The sequence below is a fragment of the Numenius arquata genome, chromosome 10, assembly GCF_964106895.1.
Source record: "Numenius arquata chromosome 10, bNumArq3.hap1.1, whole genome shotgun sequence".
NCBI classification, from domain to species: Eukaryota; Metazoa; Chordata; class Aves; order Charadriiformes; family Scolopacidae; genus Numenius; species Numenius arquata.
The window spans coordinates 18,491,234-18,516,696 of record NC_133585.1 but is presented as its reverse complement, the minus strand read 5'-3'; the positions used below and the strand labels follow the sequence as shown (position 1 = coordinate 18,516,696).

The window sequence follows — 25,463 nt, the reverse complement described above, 5'->3', positions numbered from 1 at the left end:
TCCCTCACTCGAATTTCCCCTGGTTTTCCTCCCCATCATTTTCCCTCTTTCACCCTCTCTCCTTCCCCGCCCTTCCCTCCTCTGCCCCAAGCAGCCTACTTGGGAGACACACAATTTAAGGAATTCGCCAGATTTCAGCCACTAGCATTTGCTCGGTCACCATGAGAGCTTTGGCAGAGGCATCGGTGGAAGCTCAGCTCCTGCTAGGAGTGACACCTAAGAAAGGGCTTTGGTTCCAAAGCTTTACATTAACTAAGGAGCTGCTGCCTGCCTTCCCTTGCTGGCACTGTTTTCAGTTTGTTATAGGGAGGAACAAGCGTAAGGGATCGCAGGCAGTCATCCCGTGGGCTCCCCAAGGGAAGACACAGCACGAAGTTTGCAGGAACTTCCTTCGAAACTGAATCAGAAGAAAGGGCCTGTTTGTGAAGGATCCTGTCTCCCTGTTTTAAAGTGTCCCTTTTTTTTCACCCTATTCACCGTACAACACCTCTAATCCCTCTCATCTCCCCTGGCTGCAGGAGAAATCACGACGACATCTTTGCTGGACCGGGAGGCCAAATCTGAATACATCCTCATTGTCCGGGCGGTGGATGGAGGCGTGGGCCACCATCAGAAGACAGGCATTGCTATGGTGAGTGCGTGAAGGAGCGATTCCCATCTCCTTGAGCCACCAGTGCCCACCTGGGGCTGGTGTTGTGGAGGGCTGCCCAGGCACCAATGCTTCAGTTCCCCATAGCAGCGGTGTTTAATTTTAGCTGTGTGAATGGGTAAAGAGCATATGGTGGTGTCTACCCTCTGGGCTGCCCCCAACCACTGCTCACAGCCCTTGCAGAATGACTGTCCAGGCTGTGTAGACCTTGAAATCGGGCTCCCTTTCCTGGCAAGCCATTCACCCAGGAGCCACTTGACCTTCCAGAGCTTTACATGTCCAGCTCTCCGTGTGAAAGCGGTGATGGCTAACTATTGTATCTGCAGCACAGCTCCCTTTGTTCGTGCCTCTTGAGAAAATGCTTAGCTGGAGAGCCTGCAGGCACGCTTAGCTGTTCCTGATGACTACTATTCACATACTGCTTGGATCAAGGGTTTCCAACTGGTTTGTGATGCCTGGGCTCCTCAGAATGTTCTGGTGGAGGTACAGGCCATTGTACTGCAGATTGAAGCCTTCTGCTTTGCCTTGCCCTTTGTAGATGTCAGGGAGACCCACCGTTTGCAAAGAGTTTGTAGAAGTCTTTGGAAATACCAGTAGGTGAAAAGCCAAGGGTCCAACTCTCAGTGCTCATGACACTATGTTGGTTTGAACATTTCATAACATTTGGGTGCTCTTGCTCCTGGGACGCTTGTTTGGGTTGCAGGAGAGATGTCCCGTGCAACAAAGGATGATGCAGAGAAATATTGTGGTTGTGCTGAGGAGATCCCTGTAACTGTCACTGCTGCTGAGGGCCATCAGGACGTCTGTGATTCAGGCAGCAGGCTAGAAGATCCCTATGGAGTTGTTCCCAGAGGAATATGACAGCCGTGGCTAGGCAACAGCATGGCCTGGCGGATGCTGGGTTCTCCTTTGAGGTTCCAGATGAGATGATGTTCTCCTAACAGTGTTACTGAAAGGCAAATCAAGATTTTTGCAACACAGATTGCAATTAGGAAAAAAAAAAATGCATCACTGTTCCTAAAAAGTTAAATAATATTAAAACTCAGTGAGAAGCAGGTGGTCAAGCTCTGGGTGATGAACAAGTACCTGGGGTGCTCGGGGTAGTGGTGGGTCACCAACCTTCCCCAAGCACCACCCCAGTGCCTTGACTGGTGCCCAGAGCACATCTCCAGAGGTTGTGGTGTTCAGATTTGCCTCTTCTACCACGGGGTGGCACCAGCAGCTCAGCCTGGTGTGACGGCAGGACCTGATTACTTGGGAGCCCCAGGAGAAGCTCAGCCAAGACACCCTGCGTGGCGTTGGCAGGCACCAGGGCTCCCTCCTGCCCCTCTTTCCCTTGTACTGCAGCCCTTCCCTCAGGCACCTTTATAGACTCACAGGCTGGATTGAAATGGGTGATCTGGGGAGGTGAGAGACTCACAGACAACAGGATTCATCCCACAGGCTTGCTACTGTCACTTAGGTGCCATTTCTCACGCTGGAAATGAAGATAGGTAACACTTCAGGGCACCATCCTCTCCCGTGCTCTCTTGTCTTTGCACCTCTCATCCCCTGTTATTGCACCCTCTCCCCATTTCTAATTTATTCTTTTTTTTTTTTTTTTTTGGCTTTTCACCAGTCACTCAAGTTTTTTTCTTTCTTTCCTGCCGTGCTCCAACTGTACCACCTTCCCCACCAGCGCGACCGATTTGCATCCCCTCTCCAGTGAAGCAGCTGCTTGAAAACACACCTTGTGCCCCTGAGGTTGTTTTAACTGCAACGTAATAAATACAGGCGAGCCAAACCAAGCTCAGACATGCCAAGAAGCCTTGGCTGTGAAGATGCAGGAGGTTGTTTTTCTGTGGGTTTTCCCCCTGGAAGGTGAACATGCCTTGGGTCCCTGATGCTGCTGTACGTCCAGGGATACGCGCAGTGCTGTCCCAGGAGCCAATACCACCTGGTGCTTGCTTGCTCTCTCGCAGGTGAACATCACCCTGCTGGACATCAATGACAACTATCCCACCTGGAAGGATGAGCCGTACTTCATTAACCTGGTGGAAATGACCCCCCCCAACTCGGACGTCACCACGGTACGTGCGAGGGAAGGTGGCTGTTGCACTAAAAGACTCTTCCTTTCACCCGGTGAGGTTGTCACCTGCTTGGCTGCAGCAGGGAGTCACCTCCAAACTGGTGTCACCTCCGAACCAATGTCACTTCCAAACCAGCAGCACTTCCAGCCAAACACCATCTTGCAGGAGTCCATTTAAAATGTCACTCCTGGGCCGCCTCGCTGCTTCCCGTCCCATGTGTTTCTCCTCTCTGCTGGGATTATTTTCTTTTTCTCCCTAAATTGTGTGGGTTTTAGCCAAATTCTCTTTTTCTTAGCCTCGCCTGCGACCTCCTTCAAGGACCTCTCTGAAAGACATTGATTTACAGCCTTTCAAGTCCCTCTGGTGAAATAAAAGAGAAGGAGAGAGGGAAGCTTATACTCCATCACGCTGGGAGAAAAATGACGGGCACAAGACAGAAAATAAATGAGGGAAAAGCGAAGGGAATCCACAAAATCATATAAGGGGGAAGGCTACAAAGGAAAAAGAGTTGGGGAGCACGAAAGAAAGGTCTGGCAGCGCAGCCCAAGCCAGAGCACGGCGGCTTTCTCTCTTCCGTGCAGCACCAGCCCCGCTGCTCGGCACCTGCTTGAAGTCGTCTTGCCTTTAACATCCCAATTAGTTGCTGGGAAAATAATTATTGTGTCATCGATCTGACGTAAATTCAGCGGCAGGACAAGCAGCGGGGGCCGGGGAAGTTATGAGCGTAATGAAGCTGGGTTTTTTTTAAATGTAAGCGGCCCCTGTAATTAAAAATGTCACGGGGAGAACAATAAAACACAAGATGTCTGGTGGGGAGGAGAACCCCACCAGTGAATTATTTCCAGCGTTTCCAGTGTGGCAGCACAAGTTCCTCAGCATGCCTCTTTGTCCCATTTATTTTCTTTTTCGGAAGGGCACTTGTTTTCTAGCTGGCTTTTTATTTAAAAAGGAGAAAACCCCATGCGATTGCTGCGTGCTCACGTCTCTCTTGCCATGCCATTACCTCCCGGGCTTGCAGGCCAATATCGGTGAGATTTAACACCACAGCAAAGGTCTCAAGGGTACAAAATCCCTGCAAGTATCATGAAAATATACAGCTGTGTGGAGGAAAGAGAACCTTCTTGCTGCTGCTGGTACGGGGAAGCCTGTCATGGGAGCTCAGCCTCATTATTAGACACCGGTGATTCTACACGGAGTCACGCCACGGGAGTTAATTCCTGTCGCTCTGCTTTAATTTTTGCTGTTTCTCCATGGCAGGTGGTGGCCGTCGACCCAGACCTGGGGGAGAACGGCACGGTGGTGTACAGCATCCGACCTCCCAACAAGTTCTACAGCCTCAACAGCACCACGGGCAAGATCCGCACCACCGGCGTGCTGCTGGACCGGGAGAACCCCAACCCCCAGGAGGCCCAGCTCATGCGGAGGATCGTGGTGTCAGTCACCGACTGTAAGCCTGCTTCTGTCCCGCTCTTCTTTTTTCTTGAGGGACCATACTAGAAACCACCGGGGCTCAAGTTGTGCCCTCCTCTTCCTCCGCTTTTCCTCCCTGATGGTTTTCACCCATCGAGCCGAACTTTTCTTGGACTGATTTTTCCTTCACAATGAAAGTGAGGACTTTACAAGGGCATGTAGCGATAGGATGAGGGGTGATGGCTTCAAACTGGAAGAGGGGAGGTTTAGATTAGATCTTAGGAAGAAATTTTTCACTCTGAGGGTGGTGAGACACTGGAACAGGTTGCCCAGAGAAGCTGTGGCTGCCCCATCCCTGGAGGTGTTCAAGGCCAGGCTGGATGGGGCTTTGAGCAACCTGCTCTAGTGGCTGGTGTCCCTGCCCATGGCAGGGGGGTTGGAACTCGATGATCTTTAAGGTCCCTTCCAACACAAACCATTCCATGAAGTTTCTTTTTTTTTTTTTTCCTGTTTTGAGCATAACTTCCAAAGATGTTTTTGAGGTTAAAATAACGAGAGCAGGTTAAAACCTGCTCCTAAAACAAACCAGAAACCCTCAAAACATGAGCACAGTGGTTTCTGCAGCAGCCCTGACAATGAGCCTGGGAGGCAGAAATTCCTCCTTGTCGCAGAAGACACCATTCTTTGCATTTTTCAGGTAAAAAACCCAAACCTAATGGTCTGTGAAATGTCTGTTTTACAGGAGCCCTGTGCTCGGGCTGCGTGTAGGTGGCAGGGGCTGTAGCACAAAGCCGTGAATGCTCAGGGCAGGCAGGGAGAGGAGGGCAGCACCGGGTGCTCGTAGTGGGCTGCTGAGAAGATGCAGTCCATCGGGGCACACGGGGGAACCTGTTTCTGGGCTGCCCTGAAAGGTCTGCTGGGGGTTCAGGGCTTCTCTGCGGAGCTGAGCCTGCGTGGCTTGCAGGACTGGTGAGATGCCACGCGTGGGGGCTGGCTCTGCCAGTATCTCGGGAAGTTCAGTTGAGCAGTTGAGGGGGAAAGAGCTGATCAAAGCGTGAAATGTCTTTTGCTCCAGAAATAGTATATAGTAAGGAAAGTTTTTTATAGGGAAAAAAAATAGAGGGAGATGAAGTGGGTACAGGGAGTTTTCCCCCTCTACTGGGCACTGGTGAGGCCCCACCTCGAGGGCTGTGTCCAGTTTTGGGCCCCTTCCCACAAAAAAGACATTGAGGGGCTGGAGTGGGTCCAGAGAAGGGCAACAGAGCTGGTGAGGGGTCTGGAGAACAAGTCTTGTGAGGAGAGGCTGAGGGAGCTGGGGGTGTTCAGCCTGGAGAAAAGGAGGCTGAGGGGAGACCTTCTTGGCCCCTACAACTCCCTGAAAGGAGGCTGTAGCCAGGGGGGGTCGGTCTCTTCTCCCAAGTCACAGGCGATGGGACAAGAGGGAATGGCCTCAAGTTGCACCAGGGGAGGTTCAGATTGGATAGTAGGAAAAATGTTGACAGGGAAAGGGTTATTAAGCCTTGGAATGGGCTGCCCAGGGAAGGGGTTGAGGCACCATCCCTGGAGGTATTTAAAAGCCGGGTTGACCTAGTGCTTAGAGACATGGTTTAGTGATGGGTTTTATCAGAGTGAGGTTGATGGTTGGACTAGATGATATTAAAGGTCCCTTCCAACCCAGACAATTCTGTGATTCTATGATTCTAAGGTATTTTCCCATTATCCAGCTCGTTTCCAAGAGCCAGCAGGCACATATAAACTCAACTCTGCCCTTTTCTATTTTTGCATTGCCTTTGCACCGTGCTAAGGCCATCATCCCATCCGGCCTGCTAGAAGGACAGGGATAAGGATAGATTGGTGTTGCTATTGGGTTTTAGCTGCCTGCACGGGTAGCTGCTGGTCTGTCTTGTGTGCATCCTGCCAGGGGGAAAACCATTAGTCCGACGGGCTGCAGTGCAAGGGATAACATGGACAGGCTGATGCCTCCATGAGGCAGCCTGTTTGCATAAGGATTGAGGATGTCTTTTGGGAGAAAGGGTTGGAAATGGCTGGAGGCATTAACCTCGAAACCCTGTTCCTGGCCCCCGCAGGCGGGAGGCCGCCCCTGCGAGCTACCAGCAGCGCCACAGTTTTCGTCAACCTGCTGGACCTGAACGACAATGACCCCACTTTCCAAAACCTGCCCTTTGTCGCCGAGATTGCCGAGGGCCTTCCCACAGGCTCCTCCGTCTTCCAGGTGAGCATTGCTGCCCCATCGCTGCTGTGCCCCACTCTGGGAGCTGCTGCTGTTGTCGTTGCTGCTATCGGTTCTGTAAAGCAAGGTAGCAATACATCCTCTCTGTCCTCTAGCCGTGCAGGAGGGGTTGTGGCATCCCACCCCATGTTCTCACCCCCAGGCAGGGGGGATGTCTTGAGGCCCCCTTTTTTTTTTCATCCTGGCATCTCTGGGGACAAAGTAATGCTTAGGGTTTATGCACTGATGATTTTCATCATCAGGAGATGATGGGGCTCCCCCATTCTCACCCCTTCCCTCCGCTCTCCCCACCAGGTAGTGGCCATCGACCTGGATGAGGGTCCCAATGGGCAGGTGACGTACCGTATGCAGGTGGGGATGCCCCGCATGGATTTCCTCATCAACAGCACCAACGGGCTTATCACCTCCACCACCGAGCTGGACAGGGAGAGGATCACCGAGTACTACCTGCGGGTGGTGGCCAGTGACGCTGGCGTGCCCTCCAAGAGCTCCAGCAGCACCTTGACTGTCAAAGGTGGGTGCGCCAAAACCTTCTCCAAACCCTGCCCAGCCACAGAGCCCCCTCTGATCCCAAAGAGATGGGTAACAAGGACACCTCCCCGGAGGAGATGTGGTTTATATAAGAGACACACTGAGGAGTCAGAGGGACATGTGATCTGACCCATTATATCTGTTCTTGCATACGACAGCAGATAAGGAGGGCAGCCCATTGCGCTGCCGTTTCTGCAGGCTTCACATCTTGCCCAGTGTGGTGTCAGCATCATGCAGAGATGGGGAAAATACAGGGTTTTGGGCAGGGCCCCCAAATTCTATGTTATTATTCCTCCATCCCCCCAGTGTTTCTTTTTCTTTTGGCCTGCCTCTTGCTTCAGCATGTGATTCGCATCGGCTGCCTGTCTGGACAGCCCACATAATCCCAGTTTCAGAGCTGGACCCTTATTATGTTGCCTGTCTTTAATTTATTGCATTTCTATTTACTGGCTTTACACAAGCCTAGTGCCGAGGATAAGCATCATCTGGAAATAAACTGACCCTGGGTTTGGAAAAAGAAGTTTCTGGTCCTGTAACTCCAGAGCCCTCTGCTATACACCGGGAAATGCTGAGCTTATATTTAAGCCCCAAATTTTCCTCTGAATGGGGATGAAAATGAGTTTGGTGCGAACAGTAACTTTAATTACAGTTATGTGAGATTCCTTTGGACGTGAGGGGAAGCGATCTGTATGTGCCGAAGGCAACCAAATACAGCCTGCAGTCATGGGGACCAGTCCTTACAGCTGGTCTGCAGGCACCCCCACCACACAGATGGCAGGGAGCAGCGGGGAGAGCATTCCCTGGGATGCTCGGAGCAGCAGCCAGGTGGTTTGGGCAGCCCGGCAGATGTCAGCCCGGCATCTGCAGGAGGGGCAGCCCTCGGAGGGGCACTCAGCTCTGCTCCCCCTTTCAGTTCTGGATGTGAACGACGAGAGCCCCACCTTCTTCCCAGCCATCTACAACGTGTCGCTGCCCGAAGACGTGGCCCGGGATTTCAAAGTGGTCCGGCTCAACTGTACGGACGCTGACATTGGGCTGAACGCTGAGCTCAGCTATTTCATCACAGGTATGAACGCCTCGGCAAAACGCCGCAAAGCTTGGGAGCTTTGGTTGTGGAAAGGAGCAGGCTGCCCTGCACCATGGCCAGGGTGCTCTGCGCATCTGCGCTGCTTTTCCAGCCCCTCCAAACCTTGGGCGGTATCGCCCTCTGCTGAACAGCCCTGCGTGGCTCCCCACCTTGCTGACCACCCTGCCACCATTCCTTGTCCTGCTGGGGATGAACCCTTGCTCCTGAGTATCCCCTGCCCTCTCCCACCAGCGGGATGCGGCCGGGAAAAGCATGAGGATGGGCTTAGCACCGCTGAGACAGCATTGGTGTTAGGTGCGTTTAAGGCTGGAAGCCTCTCTGGGGTTTTAGGGCATCTCGTAGCCCAGTGTGCGGGTGGTTTCGGGTGGGCAGGGAGCAGGCGGGCAGCGATGCCACCCAGGCAGTGCCTGGCTCACAGCGCAGCTGCAGCACCTGCAGCGGGGAAGCCCCTGGCCATGCTTTGACTTGCAAACTGCACATGGGGCATCGAGCCCTCAGGAAGAGGGCAAAAAACAGAAGTGTCACCGGAGAGTCATTTTTTCTCACAATAACAGCCTCACGTTTCGTCTCACAGCCCCTCCGGCATCCCTTGCAAGAGTAAAAGGTGTGCGTTGGCCCACAGGTACCGCAGGCCACATGCGAAGTGATACCAGTTTCCTTCCGAAACACTCAGGAAATGATCTGGCTCTTGCACGATTCAGCTTTCCCTACAAGCGTTGCTCTTTGTCTGCCCTGTCGGGCAGGCATGGCATTTGGTGTGCGGAGGGAAGGCAGTCTGCCCGCTTTTGCTGCAGAGAAGCTTTGCTAGGACAAGATACGAGCTTATCCTACACTTGCCCTGCTCGAAACTATGTAAAATGCATCCCTTCAGGAGGGCAGGCTGAGCCAGGCTGACTCCGTGCCTGGCATCCTTTGCAGCATGGGCTCAGAATCACAGAATCATCATGGTTGGAAAGGACCTCTGTGAGATCACCGAGTCCAACCACACACACAAAAAAAACCCAAAACCTTACAGTCTCGGGCACTAGAGCATGCCCTGAAGTGCCACGTCTACACGTTTCTTAAATACCTTCAGGGATGGTGACTCCACCACCTCCCTGGGCAGGCTGTTCCAGTGCCTGACCACCCTCTCAGTAAAGTCATTCTTCCCAATATCTAATCTAAACCTCCCCTGCTGCAACTTCAGACCATTTCCTCTGGTCCTGCCATTATTTCCGTGGGAGAAGAGGCCAACACCCATCTCTCTACACCCTCCTTTCATGGAGTTGTAGAGGGCAATGAGGTCTCCCCTCAGCCTCCTCTTCTCAGGATGCTCTGGTCCCTGCATCCTGACAATGGATAACCTGCTCCTTGTCCTTTGCCGCAGGTGGGAACCAGGATGGCAAATTCAGCGTTGGCTTCAGGGATGGGGTGGTCAGGACAGTCGTGAGTCTGGACAGGGAGACTGTGGCATCATACACGCTGATCCTGGAGGCTATCGGTAAGGATTTCCCACTGTCCCAGTGGGACCACTGCCGCACAGCCACACGGGGTGGCTTTGCACATGCCGAGCTGCCTCGGAAGCGTGGCAGAGAGACAGCAGCCTTTGAGCTGCTCTGTAAACCAGAGCTGTGTTTGGTGTTAACATTTCACAGCACACGTGCATTAATATGTCCCAGTTTCACCGTGACTTTTGCAGACAGTAAACTTTCCCAGCCCCAGGGCTTTCCCTTTCCCCCGGGGAAGGCAAGACCCCCATTCCTAAGAAGCTCCATGCTGCCCAGGGCAGACCTCCACCCAGAAAAGCCAGTGCCACAGCATCATTCCCCTGATGCCATGCCAGCCCTTAGCTCAGTGGCTGCCAATTACTCCAGAGCCACCTGGCACAGGCAGAGGGCCTGCGTGCCAAACACATCTTGGCCGTCATCCCCAGAGCTTTATAATGATGTGCCTGTTTACAGAAGACTTAGACATCCCTTTTGAAAGGAGAAATAAGTGGCCTGGTCAGAAATCTCGGGGGAACGGCATTGCAGGTGCCATGGGGTCTGCAGTGGGAACGCTGCACTGGCTGGGCACGCAGGACCAGATCCTGAGTGGTAAAGGGTCCGTTCTGCCCCTTGGATGGGTACCAGATTGCCTGTGTCTCCCCTATCACCGGGTCCCAGCTGGGTGGGTTTAGTGCTCACTTGCACCAGGCATGTTGGAAAACCAAATCCAACCTATGCTCCCCATTGCCTCATCCTTTGCGGCAAAGCCAAGAGCCGTGCTGCCATGTCCTTATTTACTGAACATCAACTGGTCCTGCTGCTCTTTGGCTGGGAGCTGACACCTGGGTCTACAGAAAGCTCATCAGACTCCTGCTCATCTTCATCTCCCAAATCTCCGACCTCCAGCGGTCCCTTCCAGCATACCTCACCCTCTTAGCTGATGGAGTTGCAAACCCCCTGTGGCTCTTTGGCAGAGTTTGGGGGTAGTTTGGCTTTTCTGTTGTCTTTAGGGGTAGGCAGAAAACTGCACCCACCTCCCCTCACCTTTCTCTCCCATACAGACAATGGCCCCACGGGCAACCGGCGCACTGGTACTGCCACCGTGTACGTGACCGTCCTGGACGTCAATGACAATCGACCCATCTTCCTTCAGAGCAGCTACGAAGTCAGTGTCCCTGAGGACATCCCAGCCGCCAGCAGCATAGTGCAGGCAAGTGGCTCTCTCCCACCAGGGCCCCTGGGTGGGCAAAGGGATCCCCTGCTCTCTGGGCCATGGCACCGCAGCTGTGAGCTGCTGGAAGCCCAGAGCAGACATTTTCTCTCCCCATCGGTGCTCTTGTTCCTCCAGACCAGGGCAAGTTGTGTTCTTCCTTGTACCCTGACCCTTTCTAACCCAGGCTGTGACCACCAGGGAGAAGACAGCAAAGCATGAGGGAAAAACCAGAAATTCACCCCATTTCTAGAAGGGGTGAGAGGAACAAACCCAAGCCCTGTGTTGGGGAGCCCCCTTTGCCTGGCTGTGTCCCCGCTTTCTCCTTCCTTCCCGCAGAGAAGGGACCGAGAGCGGAGATCTCAAGGGGGAGGGAGAAGAGTGCATGCAAAGAGGTGTTCTGACGGGGGGCGGGGGGGCGAGCGGGAAACGGAGGGAGAAAAGCATTTGGACTTTGCTTTCATTTTTATTCCTCTTTGAGGGAGCGGTGGGCAGAGCTGAATGGCTCAGTGAGCGCCGAATGAATGCGGGCATTCACTTGGCCTCTGAGGGCTTCCAGCATCCCTTCAAACCCAGGGCTCTTCTGGAGCAGGCACCAAAGGCTCTTTGCAGAGGGCCCTGGGAAGGCTCCTCCTGCCTTGAATACCTCTCCCGGCACAGGGAGAGGGACAGCTTTGTCCCCAGCTCTCTCGGGCAGGGTGAGTCACCGGGAGAGAAGAAAGGAGCCTTTTGCCTCTTGCAACAAAGGTTTGCTGGGAGTCGTGCTTTGGCTGCGGCCCCCAAGCGTGAGCCCTGTGGCTCCTCATCACCTCTTGTGCAGTGGCACGGTGTACACGATGCCTGTAGCACTGTGCCTGTCTCTGGGGTCAGGCATCTGCCCGTAATCCCTCCACCCAGGGGTGGAGGTGTGCAGGCGGAGAGGGGTTCTGCCGTGGGACTCCCAAAGCTGAGCTGTTTTTCACAAATTGAAAGACTGGGAATGGAGGAAACCCGAGTCTGACATCCAAGTCCCCTTTTTTAGAGCACACTCCCCAAAAGAGGGGGACGCCTTTGGCAGTCTGTGGCAAAGGAGAGACATTTGGGGGAAGTTTGTTTTCCACAGAACGAAATGGGAGGGAAGTGGAAATGGGCAATCACCTGGGCTTAGTTTAATTTACACCTTTAGTGTGAACCATTTGCACTGAATGTCTCCCCCTTCAAATAGATCCCCATGTTCCTGCGGCAGCAAAAGAGTTTTTGAAGGTTTCCCCATCCCCTTCTCTGAAAGCCTGGGGCTGGAAGAGAGCAGGAATGTCCTGAGAGCAGGAATGTCCCGGGCAGCCCGGAGAGGTCCCAACACAGAGCTACACCCTGCAAGGGTCAGAAACCATGTGAAACCCAGAGAGACGGGGTTTGGTGCTCACCACGGTGCCATGCCAGGCACGGAGACTTTACTCGTGGGTGAAGTGATGAACTCGATGGCTGAATGCAGCGTGAGCTGCAGATCTGGAAGAATTAAACCACTTTTTCCATTTCCTACTGATTCCTGTAAGCACTTCAGCTTACCTGCTGGCTGTTGTACCCTTTCCCAGCAGAAGCACGCGGCTTAGCTTTGCGCAGCGTCTTTCCAAGCTGGCAGCGCCTGCGAGCCTCAAAAGGCCTCTTTAATGCATTTACAGATGTGTTTACCTGCTCCCGCTGCTTGTTTATTGAAGCAGGTTTCCAGCAGGCAGCCGTAGCGTGCATCCTTCCAAGCGTCGACCGCAGCATCCCATAGCTCATTGCACGGGGAGAGAGGGGATAAGGACCGGGCAGCACACAAGGGGCATGAGCCTTCCACCACCTTCCCAGGAGCACATCTTGGGGGGTAATCCCAGCTGAAGATTGCTTTTTGTGGAGCGTGTTTGCCCCAGGATACCTCTCTTCAAAGGCAGCCAGGTTACTCTGCTCTCGCCTAGGCTGTTTGTTCGGGTGCTGTGAAACTTGCACCATATTTTCCGAAAAGAAATTAAGCAGCAATATTTTTTTGGACTGCCTGGTGATAGGTGCGTGTGGGTGTAGTTTGGATGCCTCCACCTTTCCTGCCAGGAAACAGTAAACTGGAAAGCATTTGGGAACCTGAAATAGCAAAATCTCCTGTCGCCTTGCAGAGCCAATGCCTGGAAACGAACCGCTTAAAGGGGCTCTGCCGGGATGCCCAGGATACCAGGGGATCCTTGAGAAGGGAATTGAGCCTGAACCAAAAGCTTGGGAAAGAATCACAATGTGGGATGAGCTAGTTCCTGCAGAGCAGGATCACATTTTGGTGGACTCCATGATGTCCCAGTCCTGGCTAGTGGGGCAGCTCCTAGGGTGGGCGAGCTGGCTCTGGGACATCGGCCGACTCCTCCTGAAGGTGTTGATGGAGCATCGCAGGGAGCCCAGCCGCTTCCAGAGCCTCAGCTGGGGCTCACTGGCATCCACTGGGTGATGGGGCATGCACTCACGGGGCCTGGAGAGGGACTGGTCCAGTGCTGTCGGCTTGCAGAAGGTGACAAAGATGAGGAAGGTCGCCAGGAGGAGGAAGATGCAGACGAGCACCACGATGATGGGCAGTGGGTCTGCCTTCTCAGGGGATGCGGTAATGGGTGGGACCAGCTCAGTGGTTGAAACCAGAAGCCCAAGGAGAGGTGGGGTGGGAGAGGTTCCGTTGCCAGTGTCCTCGTTGCTCATCTTCCCTGCATGGCACAAGGTGACAGAGAGAAGCGACATGGGTGATTACCACCTAGAAGTTGGACAGAGAACCACCCTCTGTCCAACCTGATGGATTTTTGGCTCGGTTTGATGTCCAAGGTCCTCCTGGCCATGTTTTCCATGACACAGGGTGACAGGAGTCTGTGTGCTTTGCCAGCAGGCAAAGCACAGAGGTGAGATTTATCTCTGCAAAGTACTGCCCTGAACTGAAGTGCAAAACTGTCTGGCAAATAAATCTAGCACAGGTAGTACCATGTACACACAGGACCATGGCCCCGGTGATGACACTTGTGGGGAACCCACACACACATTGCGGGAAGCTTTTCTGGGAGAGATAAATAACTGTACGCTAGAGAAGGTCCAAAATCCTCCGTGCAAGCTGCTGGGCATTGGTTCTTCTCTGTTCCCCAGAAACGTGGTTTTATTGGATTGACTATCATTTCGGGTTTTTTGATTTTTCCCTCAGCCCCAAAGAAAATGGGTAGTTGGTTGAACCTCTACCCAGACAAGTCCCCGTCAAGCCGCAGTATTGCACTAGGAATAGCCTAACACCCTCACCCTACTTGTGCCTCTTGTGTTAGGTGTTTTGCTGACCTGGTTTCAGGTTCAGACATGCCACGGGTTTCTTAGCCAGGTCTGCAAACAGTGATGCAAACCAGCTTCCCCAAGCCTCATCAGTAAGAACTCTTTCCAAACACCTGATGGCGACTGTCATCTCCTTTCCCCACCAGGTCAGATCCCCCGATTCACATCCCTGGAGCGGTTTGCACCCATCATTTTGCTTCCGTGCACTCTCCTGCGCCCATTCTTGGCCCTGGACTGGCTGTGCTAGAGGCCAGCATCTTCCCAGCTCAGAGATGAGGGCTAGGGAAATACTGCTGTGCCAATCCTCAACAACCTTGGCTTGGTCCTTGATGCTCCAGCCTCATTACACTGACTTTTCTACAGAGATGTGGGAGTAGAAGAGTGTACAGTCCAGCCTGGCAACACCCCCCCCACAAAAGGGTCATCCCTGCCTGATCACCTCTAACATTAGACATTCCCATGAGTGCTCAGCACTGGGCACAAGGCAGCCAAGGATCAGAGGGAAGAGAAATTGCGAAAAGCAAAATGCTCCTGAGGAAGGTGGAGAGGCAGAAGAAAGGATTTTTGAGTGTGAGCAGAAGACAGTGAGCGTTATTCTGCCCAGCACTGGGGGCTGCCTGCCTGGACTGGCCCAACTGCCTAGTTTGGCAGGAGTTTTTCCTTATGCTCTCCCCCTCTTTTCTCAAATTCCTGCAAAGAAAAGGCTGTTTTCAGGCACTTCTGTGCCTGTAATGCAGCTCGAATGAAAAGCAGTTCTCTTTCCTCTCCCCATCTTGCTCAGCGATGCTTTTCTGGAGCTCCCCAGCTTTTCCCAATGAGCTAAGTCTTTCCACTGTCTTGCAGGAGGAGGTAGCGCTGGAGGGTACCAAACACTCAGCTTATCGACCCGGATAGTTGGGTGTCAAAAGCAAAGGGCTTTAAGTGATGCTGTATCCCATCACCCTCGCTGTTAACCGGCAGCATCAGCAAGGCTCTCCCCCTCTCCCATCGCCGGGACGGACAAAGCGATGTGATGGGGAAGAAAGGAGGGATGCCTGACTTCAAACCCACCTCAAACTTCACATCTCCCCTCCCCACCCTGTTTGTTGCCCTGTCCCCAGGCGATGCAGGGCCGATCTCCAGCTGAGGATGGTGGCACGTCCCTGGCCTGCCTCACTCGCCCCTTGTGGTTAGTCTAAGTGGCCGGTGGTGGGTTTGCGAGGGGGGGGTTTTGTCTCCCTACCTCTCACCAGCTGGCCGAGCCCGGGCTTTGCCTCCTGTACGCCTGCCTTGCCGCCTCTCCCACTGCACTCTACCGCCTGCCAGCCCCCTCCTCCCTTTTGGAGGGCAAGGGAGGGTGGGAGAGAGCTGGCAGACAGGCTGGGGACAGCCTGAATGTGGAAAAGTGAGGGGGCCCCCGAGCCCCCCTCCCAGGCTTTGCCAGCACAGCGGTAGTGTCCCGGGGCTGTGTCCCACTGGGATGAGAGGGGTCGAGACCCCCAGGATGTGTTTTCCCAGGATTTGCCCCTGCAGGAAGACTGAATGGTACAGTCGTGGGCTGAGCCCCCGCACCAGGGAGGGGGCAGCGGGCTGCCCTCCACACGCCTGCTCCCTCTTTTCCCAGCAACTCTGCGCCAAGCTGCCTGCATTTTTTTCCCATCCTTTTATTTTCCTCCTCCTTTTCTGAGCCCCGTGCAGTAGCCAGGGGTGTTTGAAAGGTGGCTTGCAAAAGACTGGCTCTGCCTGCTGCCCGCTCTCTCTAGCAGAGGGATAGGGCAGGCTGAAGGCACCTGGCACTCAATTGCACAAGGTGCTTCGCACCTGCAGCAGAAAGAGCTTTTCTCCCACTGCTTGCACTCGAATTCAATTGTTTTCCCAAGTTTGGGACGGTCTGTCAAAGTACCACGCCTCCTCTGGGACATCAGTGGGTCAAACCAGCAGCAGCCAAGCTTTTTCCCGGCGGCAGGCTGTGCCATGGCAGTGGCAGGAACATGCACTGGTTTAATGCAAACTACTCTTCTTTTTTTCATTACAAACCAAATAACCTGAGCTGACCCATTAGACCTGGTTTAAGTGCTGGAGCTGCCTGAAGCAGATGCTTAGGTGAGGTGGGAAAAGGGTGGCTAAAGGGGTTCTTGCAGAGCGCGGCTCGCTGCTCCCATCCAGTGCTCATCGTGTTGAAAACCTTCCTGTTTGCGCACCTTGAAATGCACTTTTCCGGGCACAGCAGGGCAGGGAATGGCACAAAAAGCTGCAAAGATTTATCTAGTATCCCTTAGGCTTCAATCCCACTGGCACAGTGTTTTGACTGACGGGATAGTGTTTCCCAAGAGGGAACTGGTGCGTGTGGCAGGCTGGTCTCGCTGTGCCAAGGCAGCCAGTCTGCCTGGGCATCCCTCACCTTCTGGGTCCATCCATCCCATGGGAGAGGAGACATCCCAGCTCCTGCCCCCAGAGAGCCCTGAGGGCGGACAAGCTGGTGTGGGAGGGAGAGCTTTCTACTGTGAAAGGGAGATGCTGGGTCCCTGGTGAAACACGGAGCAAGACACAGGGTTGTGTCCAGCCATAAGCAAGACGTGAGCCAGTCTGTGACAGAGGAAAACAGCCCTCGTGGCACACAGGTGGGAAATCCGGACATTTTGCAAGTTCAGGGTCAGCGTTTTCGAAGATTTCTGCTGACGGGGGCTGATTTGATGGAAGGGGAAAAGAGCGGTTCAAGGCAGCTCAAAATTGCATTTTGGAAGAGCCGCTCTAACTCCTGCAAGTGTTCTGTGGGGCTGTGGGTGAAAGCCAGCCCAGGGCTTTAAAGCTGAGCCCCTATAAATGGCCTCACTGTTCCCTCCGCGCGTGCGTCCTTTGCAGCCATCCCTCCTCTTTTCAGTGCAAGTCTGGGCACAGACCCCCACCTGCCTGGGAAAGGAAACCCCTGGGTAATATTTGTAGGCAGAAGATGTGGCAGAAGATGCCTTGCCGGGGGAGCAGCCAGAGAATAAAGGCTAAGGCATCCCCTGTGTCCTCACCCCGGGGATTTGCAAGCGGCTGCTGCTGCGGTCGCGGTTTGGATGCTTTGTGGAAAGCAGTTTCTGCAGAGGGGAGACGCAGCAGCTCGATGCCAGCCATGGAGGAAGCCCAGACCCCGCTGTCCCTTGCCATGTCCCGCTTCCCAGCTGCCAGACCTGTCAGGCTGCTGGCTGGAGTTTGCGGGGAAAGCACTGCAGTGCTTTTCAGTGACACCAGAGGGGACCCGTGGCTTGGGTTTCCCAGGGTGGATGGCTTATTCGGTACAGAATCACAAAATGCTATGGGGTCGGAAGGGACCTCTGGAGATCATCTAGTCCAACCCCACTGCCAAAGCAGGTCCACCCAGAGCAGGTTGCACAGGAACGTGTCCAGGCGGGTTTGGAATGTCTCCAAAGAAGGAGACTCCACTGCCTCTCTGGGCAGCCTCTTCCAGGGCTCTGCCACTCTCACAGGAAAGAAGTTCCTCCTCATATTTAGATGGAACTTCTTGTATTCAAGTTTGTGCCCGTTAACTCTTGTCCTGTCCTTGGGCACCACTGAAAAAAGACTGGCCCCATCCTCCTGACACCCACCCTTTAAGTATTTATAGGCGTTGATCAGATTCCCCCTCAGTCTTCTCCTCTCCACACGAAAAAGACCCAAGTCCCTCAGCTTTTCCTCATAAGAGAGGTGTTCTAGGCCCCTCATCACCTTTGAAGCCCTTTGCTGTACCCTGTCCAGGGAGCCCAGAACTGGACCCCGTGCTCCAGATGGGGCCTCACCAGGGCAGAGCAGAGGGGCAGGATGACCTCCCTCCACCTGCTGGTCCCACTCTTCCTGATGCACCCCAGGACACCATTGGCCTTCTTGGACACAAGAGCACATTGCTGGCTCGTGGTCGTCCTGTTGTCCACCAGCACATGCATGCACCTTGCGGTGCATAACAGCTGAGGGATGCTCCCACCCACAACTCGGGGTCTCAGATCAGTGTCCAGACCACAGTATGCTCTAAGCTGGTGGCATTCATGTTTCCTTCAGGGTTTTTTGCATATGCTGCTGCTGGCAATATCTTGCAGTGAGAGGGTAAACGCAAGCAGCTCTCAGAGCCAATAGACCCAGGTGGGTGTGCTGGCCGAGAGGTGGGCCATTCCTTTAACACAGCGCATGATACACCCCGATGCCATGGGCTGGGTGCCCACCAGGCACCGGAGCAGTTCTCTCTGCCCAGGCCAGGGCAGCGCTGCAGGCAGGGAGGCTGTCCCCAGTGGCATCTCCAGCGGGGCAAGCATTGGTGTGCAGGACAGGACCTCCATCAATGGTTTCATGGCATGATCCTCAGACTCAGGTCCTACCCCGAGCCCGTGCAACTGCTAACCTGGCAGCTGAGTGCTCCTGTGGCCATTAACGCTGCTGCCTGGCGATGAGGGGAAGGTAACTTATTTTGTTTTGCAGTTGTTAAGCTCCCTGGCTCAGATGGAACAGCAAGATGTCCAGCCTTGGGCAGGGTGAGAGGACTTGTCATGGTCTGGAAATCTCTGCTCTTTACCTTTAATGCTTTTTGTTTTCTCACAAAGGTGAAAGCCACAGATGCGGATGAAGGCATTAACGGCAGAGTGTGGTACAGGATTGTCAAGGGTAAGTCCAGGTGCCCCTTCATGCATCGGTGCGTTTGCACCAGTCTCTGGTCAGCCCCACGCACAGACTCATTGCCTTCTCCATCCTTCCGCACTTTGCAGCCCACAGAAACGTTCCCCCCAAACCCTGTGCAAAACTTCAGCGCTAGGATTAGTTGCTGGGGGGTGATTTGTCACGGATGAACACATAGATGCCACAGCTCCTGGCTTGACCAGGGCCACACCTACATCAGCTGAGCCTGATGTAGCTGAAGGTGATGGGGGCTTGGGTTTCCCTCAATCATCTGCCTCCAAAATAGCCCCCCAGGGAGGACTCTGCGTGTCACCAAGACAGATTGCAGCGGCGATGGGCAGCGTCCACCTTGCTTTTCCCTCCCTCCAGGAAACGAGCACAACAACTTCCGCATCAATCCCAGTACCGGGCTGGTGATGCGAGGCGTGCGGCACCTGGACAGGGAGCAAAACTCCTCTCACGTCCTGGAGGTGGAGGCCTACAACACGGAGCAGGGACCCATGAGAAGCTCCGTCCGGGTAAGGACCTCGTGGCCGCCGAGGGTTGGGTAGCAGGGCTGGGCGGCGGAGGAGTTCATGCGAAATATTCGGGATGCTTCATCAGAGGGCAGTCATTTCCAGCCCTTGCAGGCGTGCAGGAAGTTTGAGCGATCTGGCATGGAAATGCTGACGGAAAGTCTCTGGAGGCTGACCGTGGGTGGAAAAAAGCTTGTTGAGGGTTTGGGGTTTTTTTTTTGTTTTATTTTGGGTTTTGGTTGTTATTTTCTTTTTCTTTCCTGTGACGTTTCGGTGCAATGAGGCTGCTAAGTGGTGTGGCAGTCGCTGTCGCAGGGAGTCCCGCTCGCCCAGGAGATGTGGCTCTGCTGCTGGGAGGAAGAGCTGAGCCTTGGGCTGTTGGAAACCGTGTCTCCTGGCCAGGCATCTGTTTAAATAAGCCAGGACCCAGGGGCAATAATCTTTAGCAGTGACACCACCGGCTTCCCACGGTTCTCACAAGCCCAGCCCTCTGGTTGCATCTATTTTTAAACTCACTGATGGGGTGGGCTCTGGCCGAGCGCGATGTGCCCGCAGCACCAGCAGCAAAGCAAAAAAAAAAAAAACCAAGAGAAGAAATGCTGTTCCCTGGGGAAAAAGCAGCTCGACCCGCTGAACTTTGAGCACAATTTCCCACCGAGTCACCAGCGTTTCTACGTGGCGGGGTCTCTAACTGCAAGGTTTCCAGCAGGGCATCCCAAAGCAAGGGGGAATTAATATACAGACAGGATTAATATAAAACCCATCTCTGGCCAGGGAAGGACTGAGTCACCCTGACCACAGCACAGGGCTTGTTTAAATCTGTGATACTAAACGGCGTGTGTTCGCTCTCCATCACGTGGCATTTGTAACAGAGACAGGGTTTCTCCTGTGCAGCAGATGAGTGCTGTGAAAGAGATGTTTCCCCTGGGAAGCCTGAGCAGCTGGTGAGGGTTCACGAGCCTGCCCAGCTCACCTGTGGTTTCTCTGGGGGCTTTCGCAGGTGATCGTCTATGTGGAAGACGTCAACGACGAGGTGCCAGTCTTCACCCAGCGGCAGTACAACCGCCTGGGGCTACGGGAGACAGCAGGGATAGGGACTTCAGTGGCAGTGGTCCGGGCCACTGACCGAGACACAGGTAGGAAGCTGGGAGTGAGCTTACCGAAACACCCAGTTTGCGGGGAAAGGGGTGAAGTCGGCCATTGCACACATCCTGGCTTGGCTGGGCTGAAATCTCCACGTGGGATGGGCTCTGCTCCATGATTGGGGTCGGCATCGGTGGTACCTGCCTCTTCGGGATGTTTGGTCTAACTGTCACCATGTCACCTCCTGCCCCAGGGAACGGCGGTCTGGTGAACTACAAAATCCTGTCGGGGGCCGAAGGGAAGTTTGAGATTGATGAAAGCACGGGCCTCATCACGACAATAGATTACCTGGACTACGAGACCAAAACCAGCTACCTGATGAACGTCTCTGCCACAGACCAGGCACCCCCCAACAACCAGGGCTTCTGCAGCGTCTATGTCAGCCTGCTGAACGAGCTGGATGAAGCTGTGCAGTTCTCCAACAGCAGCTACGAGGCCGTGATCATGGAGAACATCCCCCTGGGCTCGGAGGTGCTCCGGGTCCAGGCCCGCTCCATCGACAATCTCAACCAGATCACCTACAAATTCGACCCCAACACCAATGCCCAGGCACTCTCCCTCTTCAAGATCAACGGGATCACTGTAAGTAGCCACAGTGTGGTCCTTCTTGGCTTACTTGTCCACCAAAGTATTGGTGACCCAAGTGTTGGCTGTTGTTCATCCTTGGCAGGGTGTGATCACTGTCAAAGGCCAGGTGGATCGAGAGAAAGGGGATTTCTACACCTTGACAGTGGTGGCTGATGATGGAGGACCAAAGATTGACTCCACGGTGGTGAGTAGCTTCTACCCACTTCCCCACCATCCTTTGCATGAGCAGAGCTGACCTCAGGTCACCCCCATCTTCCTCTGGCAGGGGGACAGCATGTCCTAGTTGTCCCCTCTGCTCTCACCACCAGGGTCTGGAAACCCTGATTTGGGCGAAACCCTGCATGTCATAGGGTGGGATTTCTCAGAACAAAAAAAACAAAAAACAACCAACTCACCCCAAACTGAGGAGTTTGCGGATCGCTTACTGAGCTGAAACAGTTTTGAGGGAGGTAAATTTGGGGGCCTTGAAATACTTCACGGTGGTTTATGTTTAAGAGGGTTATATTTGGCAGTTTCAAAGGCAGCCGAGCAGGGGGGGTGATTTGCATTTCTCTGCCGGGGGCAGGAGGCACGCCGGGTGCAGGGTGAGCCTGGTCCCCTTGCTGCGGGCAGGGATGGCTCTGCTGGCGCTACCCAAACTCTGCTGGTCTGGACCAGCTGGAGGACAGGGGCTCGGGGCTGGGGGTGGGGGGGGGGGGGGAGTGGTGGTTTGAAAGCAGAGGCTGCCCCGCAGCGATGGGCAGCAGTCTGCAATTCCAGCGCTCTCGTGTCTTGATGCAGCTGTTGCCTGTCGAAAGGATGCTGGATGGCAGAGGCGGTCCCCACCCGTGGGGGTGTGCTCTCCGCTGTGCTCTTGTTAGAGCCTCTCGCGGGGCGAGGGGCAAATCTGCCCGGCTTATCTAGAAAAAAACAAACCGACAGAGAAGCCTCTGAATCACTGCACAGACCAACTGCAACCCCCAACACTGCTACGGTGGGATGCAGGGTTAGCCCGCTGCCCCTCGTGTGTGTCTGCACCTCCTCATGCCCCCACTAAATCTTTGTTTTCTCTGTTTCCCCCTCTGCTCTCCTCCAACAGAAGGTAAGCGTGTCCATCATGCTGGCATCATCTTGGGGGCCAGGATCCGTCCCAAACCCCGCATGGAGCTGTGGGGAGGGACCAGGGCGGAGGTCTCCAGCCCCGTCCCACCAGCACCAGCCTCTGTGACAACCCCGGGACGTGGCGCGGCGCCCGTGAGCCACCCTGCTGCTGGCGAGCAGAAATCCCCCACACCCTGATCTGGCACTTACTTGGGACAGCAGCTGCCGGATCCGTCACAGCTGCTGAATGGGCTCTCCCCGCTGCTCCTGACTCTCTGTTTTTAATTCAGCGGCAACAATAATTGAATCGCCCCGTGGCGCACAACTCGCTCCCCAGCTTCCTCCGGGATCTTGTCGCATTCAGCCTGGCTGCACCTGAGGGCTCCGGGCACCCATAAATAGAGCCCCGGGAACAGAAAGGCTCTTCCTTTCTCATTTCTGTGTCGCTCTTTGATTACAAATGCAATGAGAGCATTTCCTCCGGCTAATTGTGGCCAAGGTAGCCTGGTCCCGGGTCGCCTGCGATGGAGTGCCTCTCTGAGCATCTCTTGCCCAGTCTCTCACTTGCCCATGGGCCTTTTCCCAGGAGGCAGCTCAGGTCTTCTTCATGCCCGGCTTGCCCTGGTTTAGTTAAATACGGGCAGCTCCAACTTCTTTGTGTCCGTTTGGCTTTAAAGCAAACCCTGCCCAACCTCTGGTGCTGTAAGCACAGATGAAATCACTGCTTGTGAAAACCTTAGCAGGAAAGGGTCACCCTGCAGCAGCACGAGTTGCTCCATGCCCAGATATTTGGATGAGCTGCAGCCCCCTTGCGCTCTTTGTCCAGCCTCTAAGCATCCCTCCTCCTCCTCCGCAGGCAGGGGTGTAGCTTCAGCTCCTGGGCTCAAATACTTGCACCCATTCCCACGTGGGATGGATACCACTCCCGTTGATGGCACCTCGGGTGGGTGCAGCAGGTCGAGAGCTTGCCGTGGCTGTTGATGCTGGGTGAGCAGGCGGCCAGCTCCTGCCAGTGCCCTGCCTGAGCCCTGTGCCGTGCCCACAGGTGACCATCACGGTCCTGGACGAGAACGACAACAGCCCCCAGTTCGACATCACCTCCGACTCCTCCGTGAGCGTGGCAGAGGACAGTGCCGTCGGCAAGCGGGTGGCTGTGGTCCTGGCCCGCGACCCGGACGCGGGAAGCAACGGGCAGGTAAGGAGGCTGGCACAGCAGCTTTGGGGCTGCCCGTAAGGCTGTGGGGAGTGTTTCACTGATGCAGAAATGCCTCCATCAGCCTCTTCCCCTCCCCTGCACCCCCACGAGAGCAAACTCTGGTCATTAATGCCAGCAGTTTTGGGGGTGTTTGTGCAGTGGGTCCCAGCGCTCACCAGTCGAGCCATGCAGCAGGAGATGAAAAACATTGTCCTTGGGCTGTCTAGGGCAAAGAGCTCTGCAGGACACGTGTCAAAAGGAGCCCGGCAATCTGAAAACCATCTGTGGGCTCTCCCACCACGGGGAACAGCAGCGAAGCCCTTGGCTGGCTGAGCAGGAAGTTCTCTGACAGTTGTTATTTTCTTCATCGTGCAGGCAGCCGTTAATGAGGTCCCGTCACCCTTAATACCAAAAATTGTTAGTATCGTAGGAGGGCTGTGGGTGAGACCAGGCTTAACCCCGTGTACCCCAACACATCAGACCTTTTAAAATGCTCAGAAACTTCCTGAGGTGATGCTGGCTTTATTATTGTAAGGTCCCCTTTATCTCCTTCCTCCTCACAACATCACATTCCCTGCCCTGTGTTTCTTTCCCTGTGATGTCTCCAGGTGACTTTCTCACTGACATCAGGGAACATCGGCAGGGCTTTTGAGATCCGTACCACCAACAACACCTACGGTGAGGTGTTTATAGCACGGCCACTGGACCGGGAGCTGCTGGATCACTACACCTTACGGGTAAGCACCAACCACCCCACTTATCTTCTTGGGCTTCTTCTGGTTTGAGCATCGAGGCTGTTTTCTTGGGGCTGTGATCTTAAAAATATAATCCTTTTTGAAAATCCATCCCCAACTGCAGATCCAAGCCTCGGATGGTGGCGTGCCTCCCCGGAGAAAGGAGCACACTCTGCGAGTGAACGTTCTCGATGTCAACGACAATCCCCCCATTATCGACAGCCCCTTCGGCTACAACGTGAGCGTGAGCGAGGTGAGCAGCCCTGTTCCTCTCTTTCCATCCTCCCAGGGTGAGGTCGGACCACAAGGCAGGTGGGGACTTTTTTTTCCCGTTTTTATCTCTCCCTGCCTTGTGGTCCGACCTCACCTTGGATGATTTAAGGGTTGGTGGCCCCTTGCAAACCTCTCCTTGGGTCATTTAAGGGTTGCTGGCCCCTTGCAAGCCCTCACTTGTGATGACCTTCTAGTTTTGGGCTAGGAAAAAGCTCTGCAGGCAACTTAAGCCCATCAGGGTGCAGGGGGCAGCAGGAAGGAGAAGTGGCTACACACCCATGGAAATGCCACCGAAGTGACACAAGAGGCGGTGCGGTGCAGAATAGGAATTGCTTTCAGGAAGCAGCTCGGCAAGAGCTAGATAATTAAGCAATAAAACACAATCAGGCATGAGAAAAGACAACTTATTTCCTGACATTTTAATTCCTGGACCGGGGAGGGGTTCTCAATTTGATGATGAAAAATGAAATACGAGTAATAGCCAGTGACACTTAGCTGTGAGGAAGTGCTGCTCATGATTAATAGCTTTGCATTAAAGTTATTGCCCTGTTAGGATTTTCTTATCTATTTAATACATGTTCAGAGCCGGTTGAAGAACAGAATTTCTGTTTTGATTTCCCCCGTAATGGGACGATCCAAAAATAATTAGTCGAGCTCTGAGTCCATTACACAGCCTTCACCTCTGCACGCAGTGGTTTTTTTACACTCTATCAGGATGTGCCAGCCTAGAAAGGACCTAACGTGGTCTTAACCACGTTAACGGTCTTAACGGTCCTAACGTTAACGCCATCTAACCCTGCAGAACGTCGGCGGTGGCACAGCAGTGGCCCAGGTACGTGCCACTGACCGGGATGTCGGCCTCAACAGCGTCCTCTCCTACTACATCACCCGCGGGAACGAGGACCTGACCTTCCGCATGGACCGCGTCACTGGCGAGATCGCCACCCGGCCCTCCCCACCGGACCGCGAGCGGCAGAGCTTCTACAGCCTGGTGGTCACCGTCGAGGATGAGGGCAACCCCTCCCTGTCGGTGAGCCACCAAAATGTGCTTGGTCAGGGGGAGGATGGAGCTGGGCAGCACTGTGGGAGTGGGCTTAACATCGAGATGTCGAGTGGGGAAGGGGGGAACAGGCACCAGGAGCAATGTTTTGAGGACTCATCCCTTCGGGTTATGTCTCAGGGTCCAAATTTGCGGGTATGAATCAGAGCCTCCTTCAGCACCTGGTCCTGCGGGGTCCCCTCGTGCAGGATGCTTTCCACCTTGCTGCGTCTGCTCTGAAAGGGGTTTAGCAGAAGCATTGAACTGTTTCTCTCCCATCTGTAAACATCAAAAATACCA

The 25,463-nt window shown here is 54.3% G+C and overlaps 2 protein-coding genes across 2 annotated transcripts in view; one reads left to right on the top strand and one right to left on the bottom strand.

Annotated features, from left to right (window-relative positions):
• The window catches only part of CDH23 (cadherin related 23), a 215,742-nt gene that overhangs the window by 154,601 nt on the left and 35,678 nt on the right, over positions 1-25,463 (top strand). Inside the window, exons 20-37 of the mRNA XM_074154966.1 lie at positions 519-631; positions 2,611-2,718; positions 3,976-4,165; positions 6,216-6,361; positions 6,674-6,893; positions 7,824-7,976; positions 9,364-9,477; positions 10,525-10,673; positions 18,524-18,584; positions 18,966-19,114; positions 20,112-20,247; positions 20,448-20,836; positions 20,925-21,026; positions 21,921-21,923; positions 22,968-23,117; positions 23,726-23,854; positions 23,976-24,104; positions 24,927-25,154. Coding sequence (XP_074011067.1) covers positions 519-631; positions 2,611-2,718; positions 3,976-4,165; positions 6,216-6,361; positions 6,674-6,893; positions 7,824-7,976; positions 9,364-9,477; positions 10,525-10,673; positions 18,524-18,584; positions 18,966-19,114; positions 20,112-20,247; positions 20,448-20,836; positions 20,925-21,026; positions 21,921-21,923; positions 22,968-23,117; positions 23,726-23,854; positions 23,976-24,104; positions 24,927-25,154 — 2,669 coding nt within the window. The remainder of the gene's footprint in view (positions 1-518; positions 632-2,610; positions 2,719-3,975; positions 4,166-6,215; positions 6,362-6,673; positions 6,894-7,823; positions 7,977-9,363; positions 9,478-10,524; positions 10,674-18,523; positions 18,585-18,965; positions 19,115-20,111; positions 20,248-20,447; positions 20,837-20,924; positions 21,027-21,920; positions 21,924-22,967; positions 23,118-23,725; positions 23,855-23,975; positions 24,105-24,926; positions 25,155-25,463) is intronic.
• Positions 12,948-13,364, bottom strand: C10H10orf105 (chromosome 10 C10orf105 homolog). The gene has a single exon (XM_074155165.1). It carries the CDS (start codon positions 13,362-13,364, stop codon positions 12,948-12,950), a length of 417 nt encoding a protein of 138 aa, XP_074011266.1.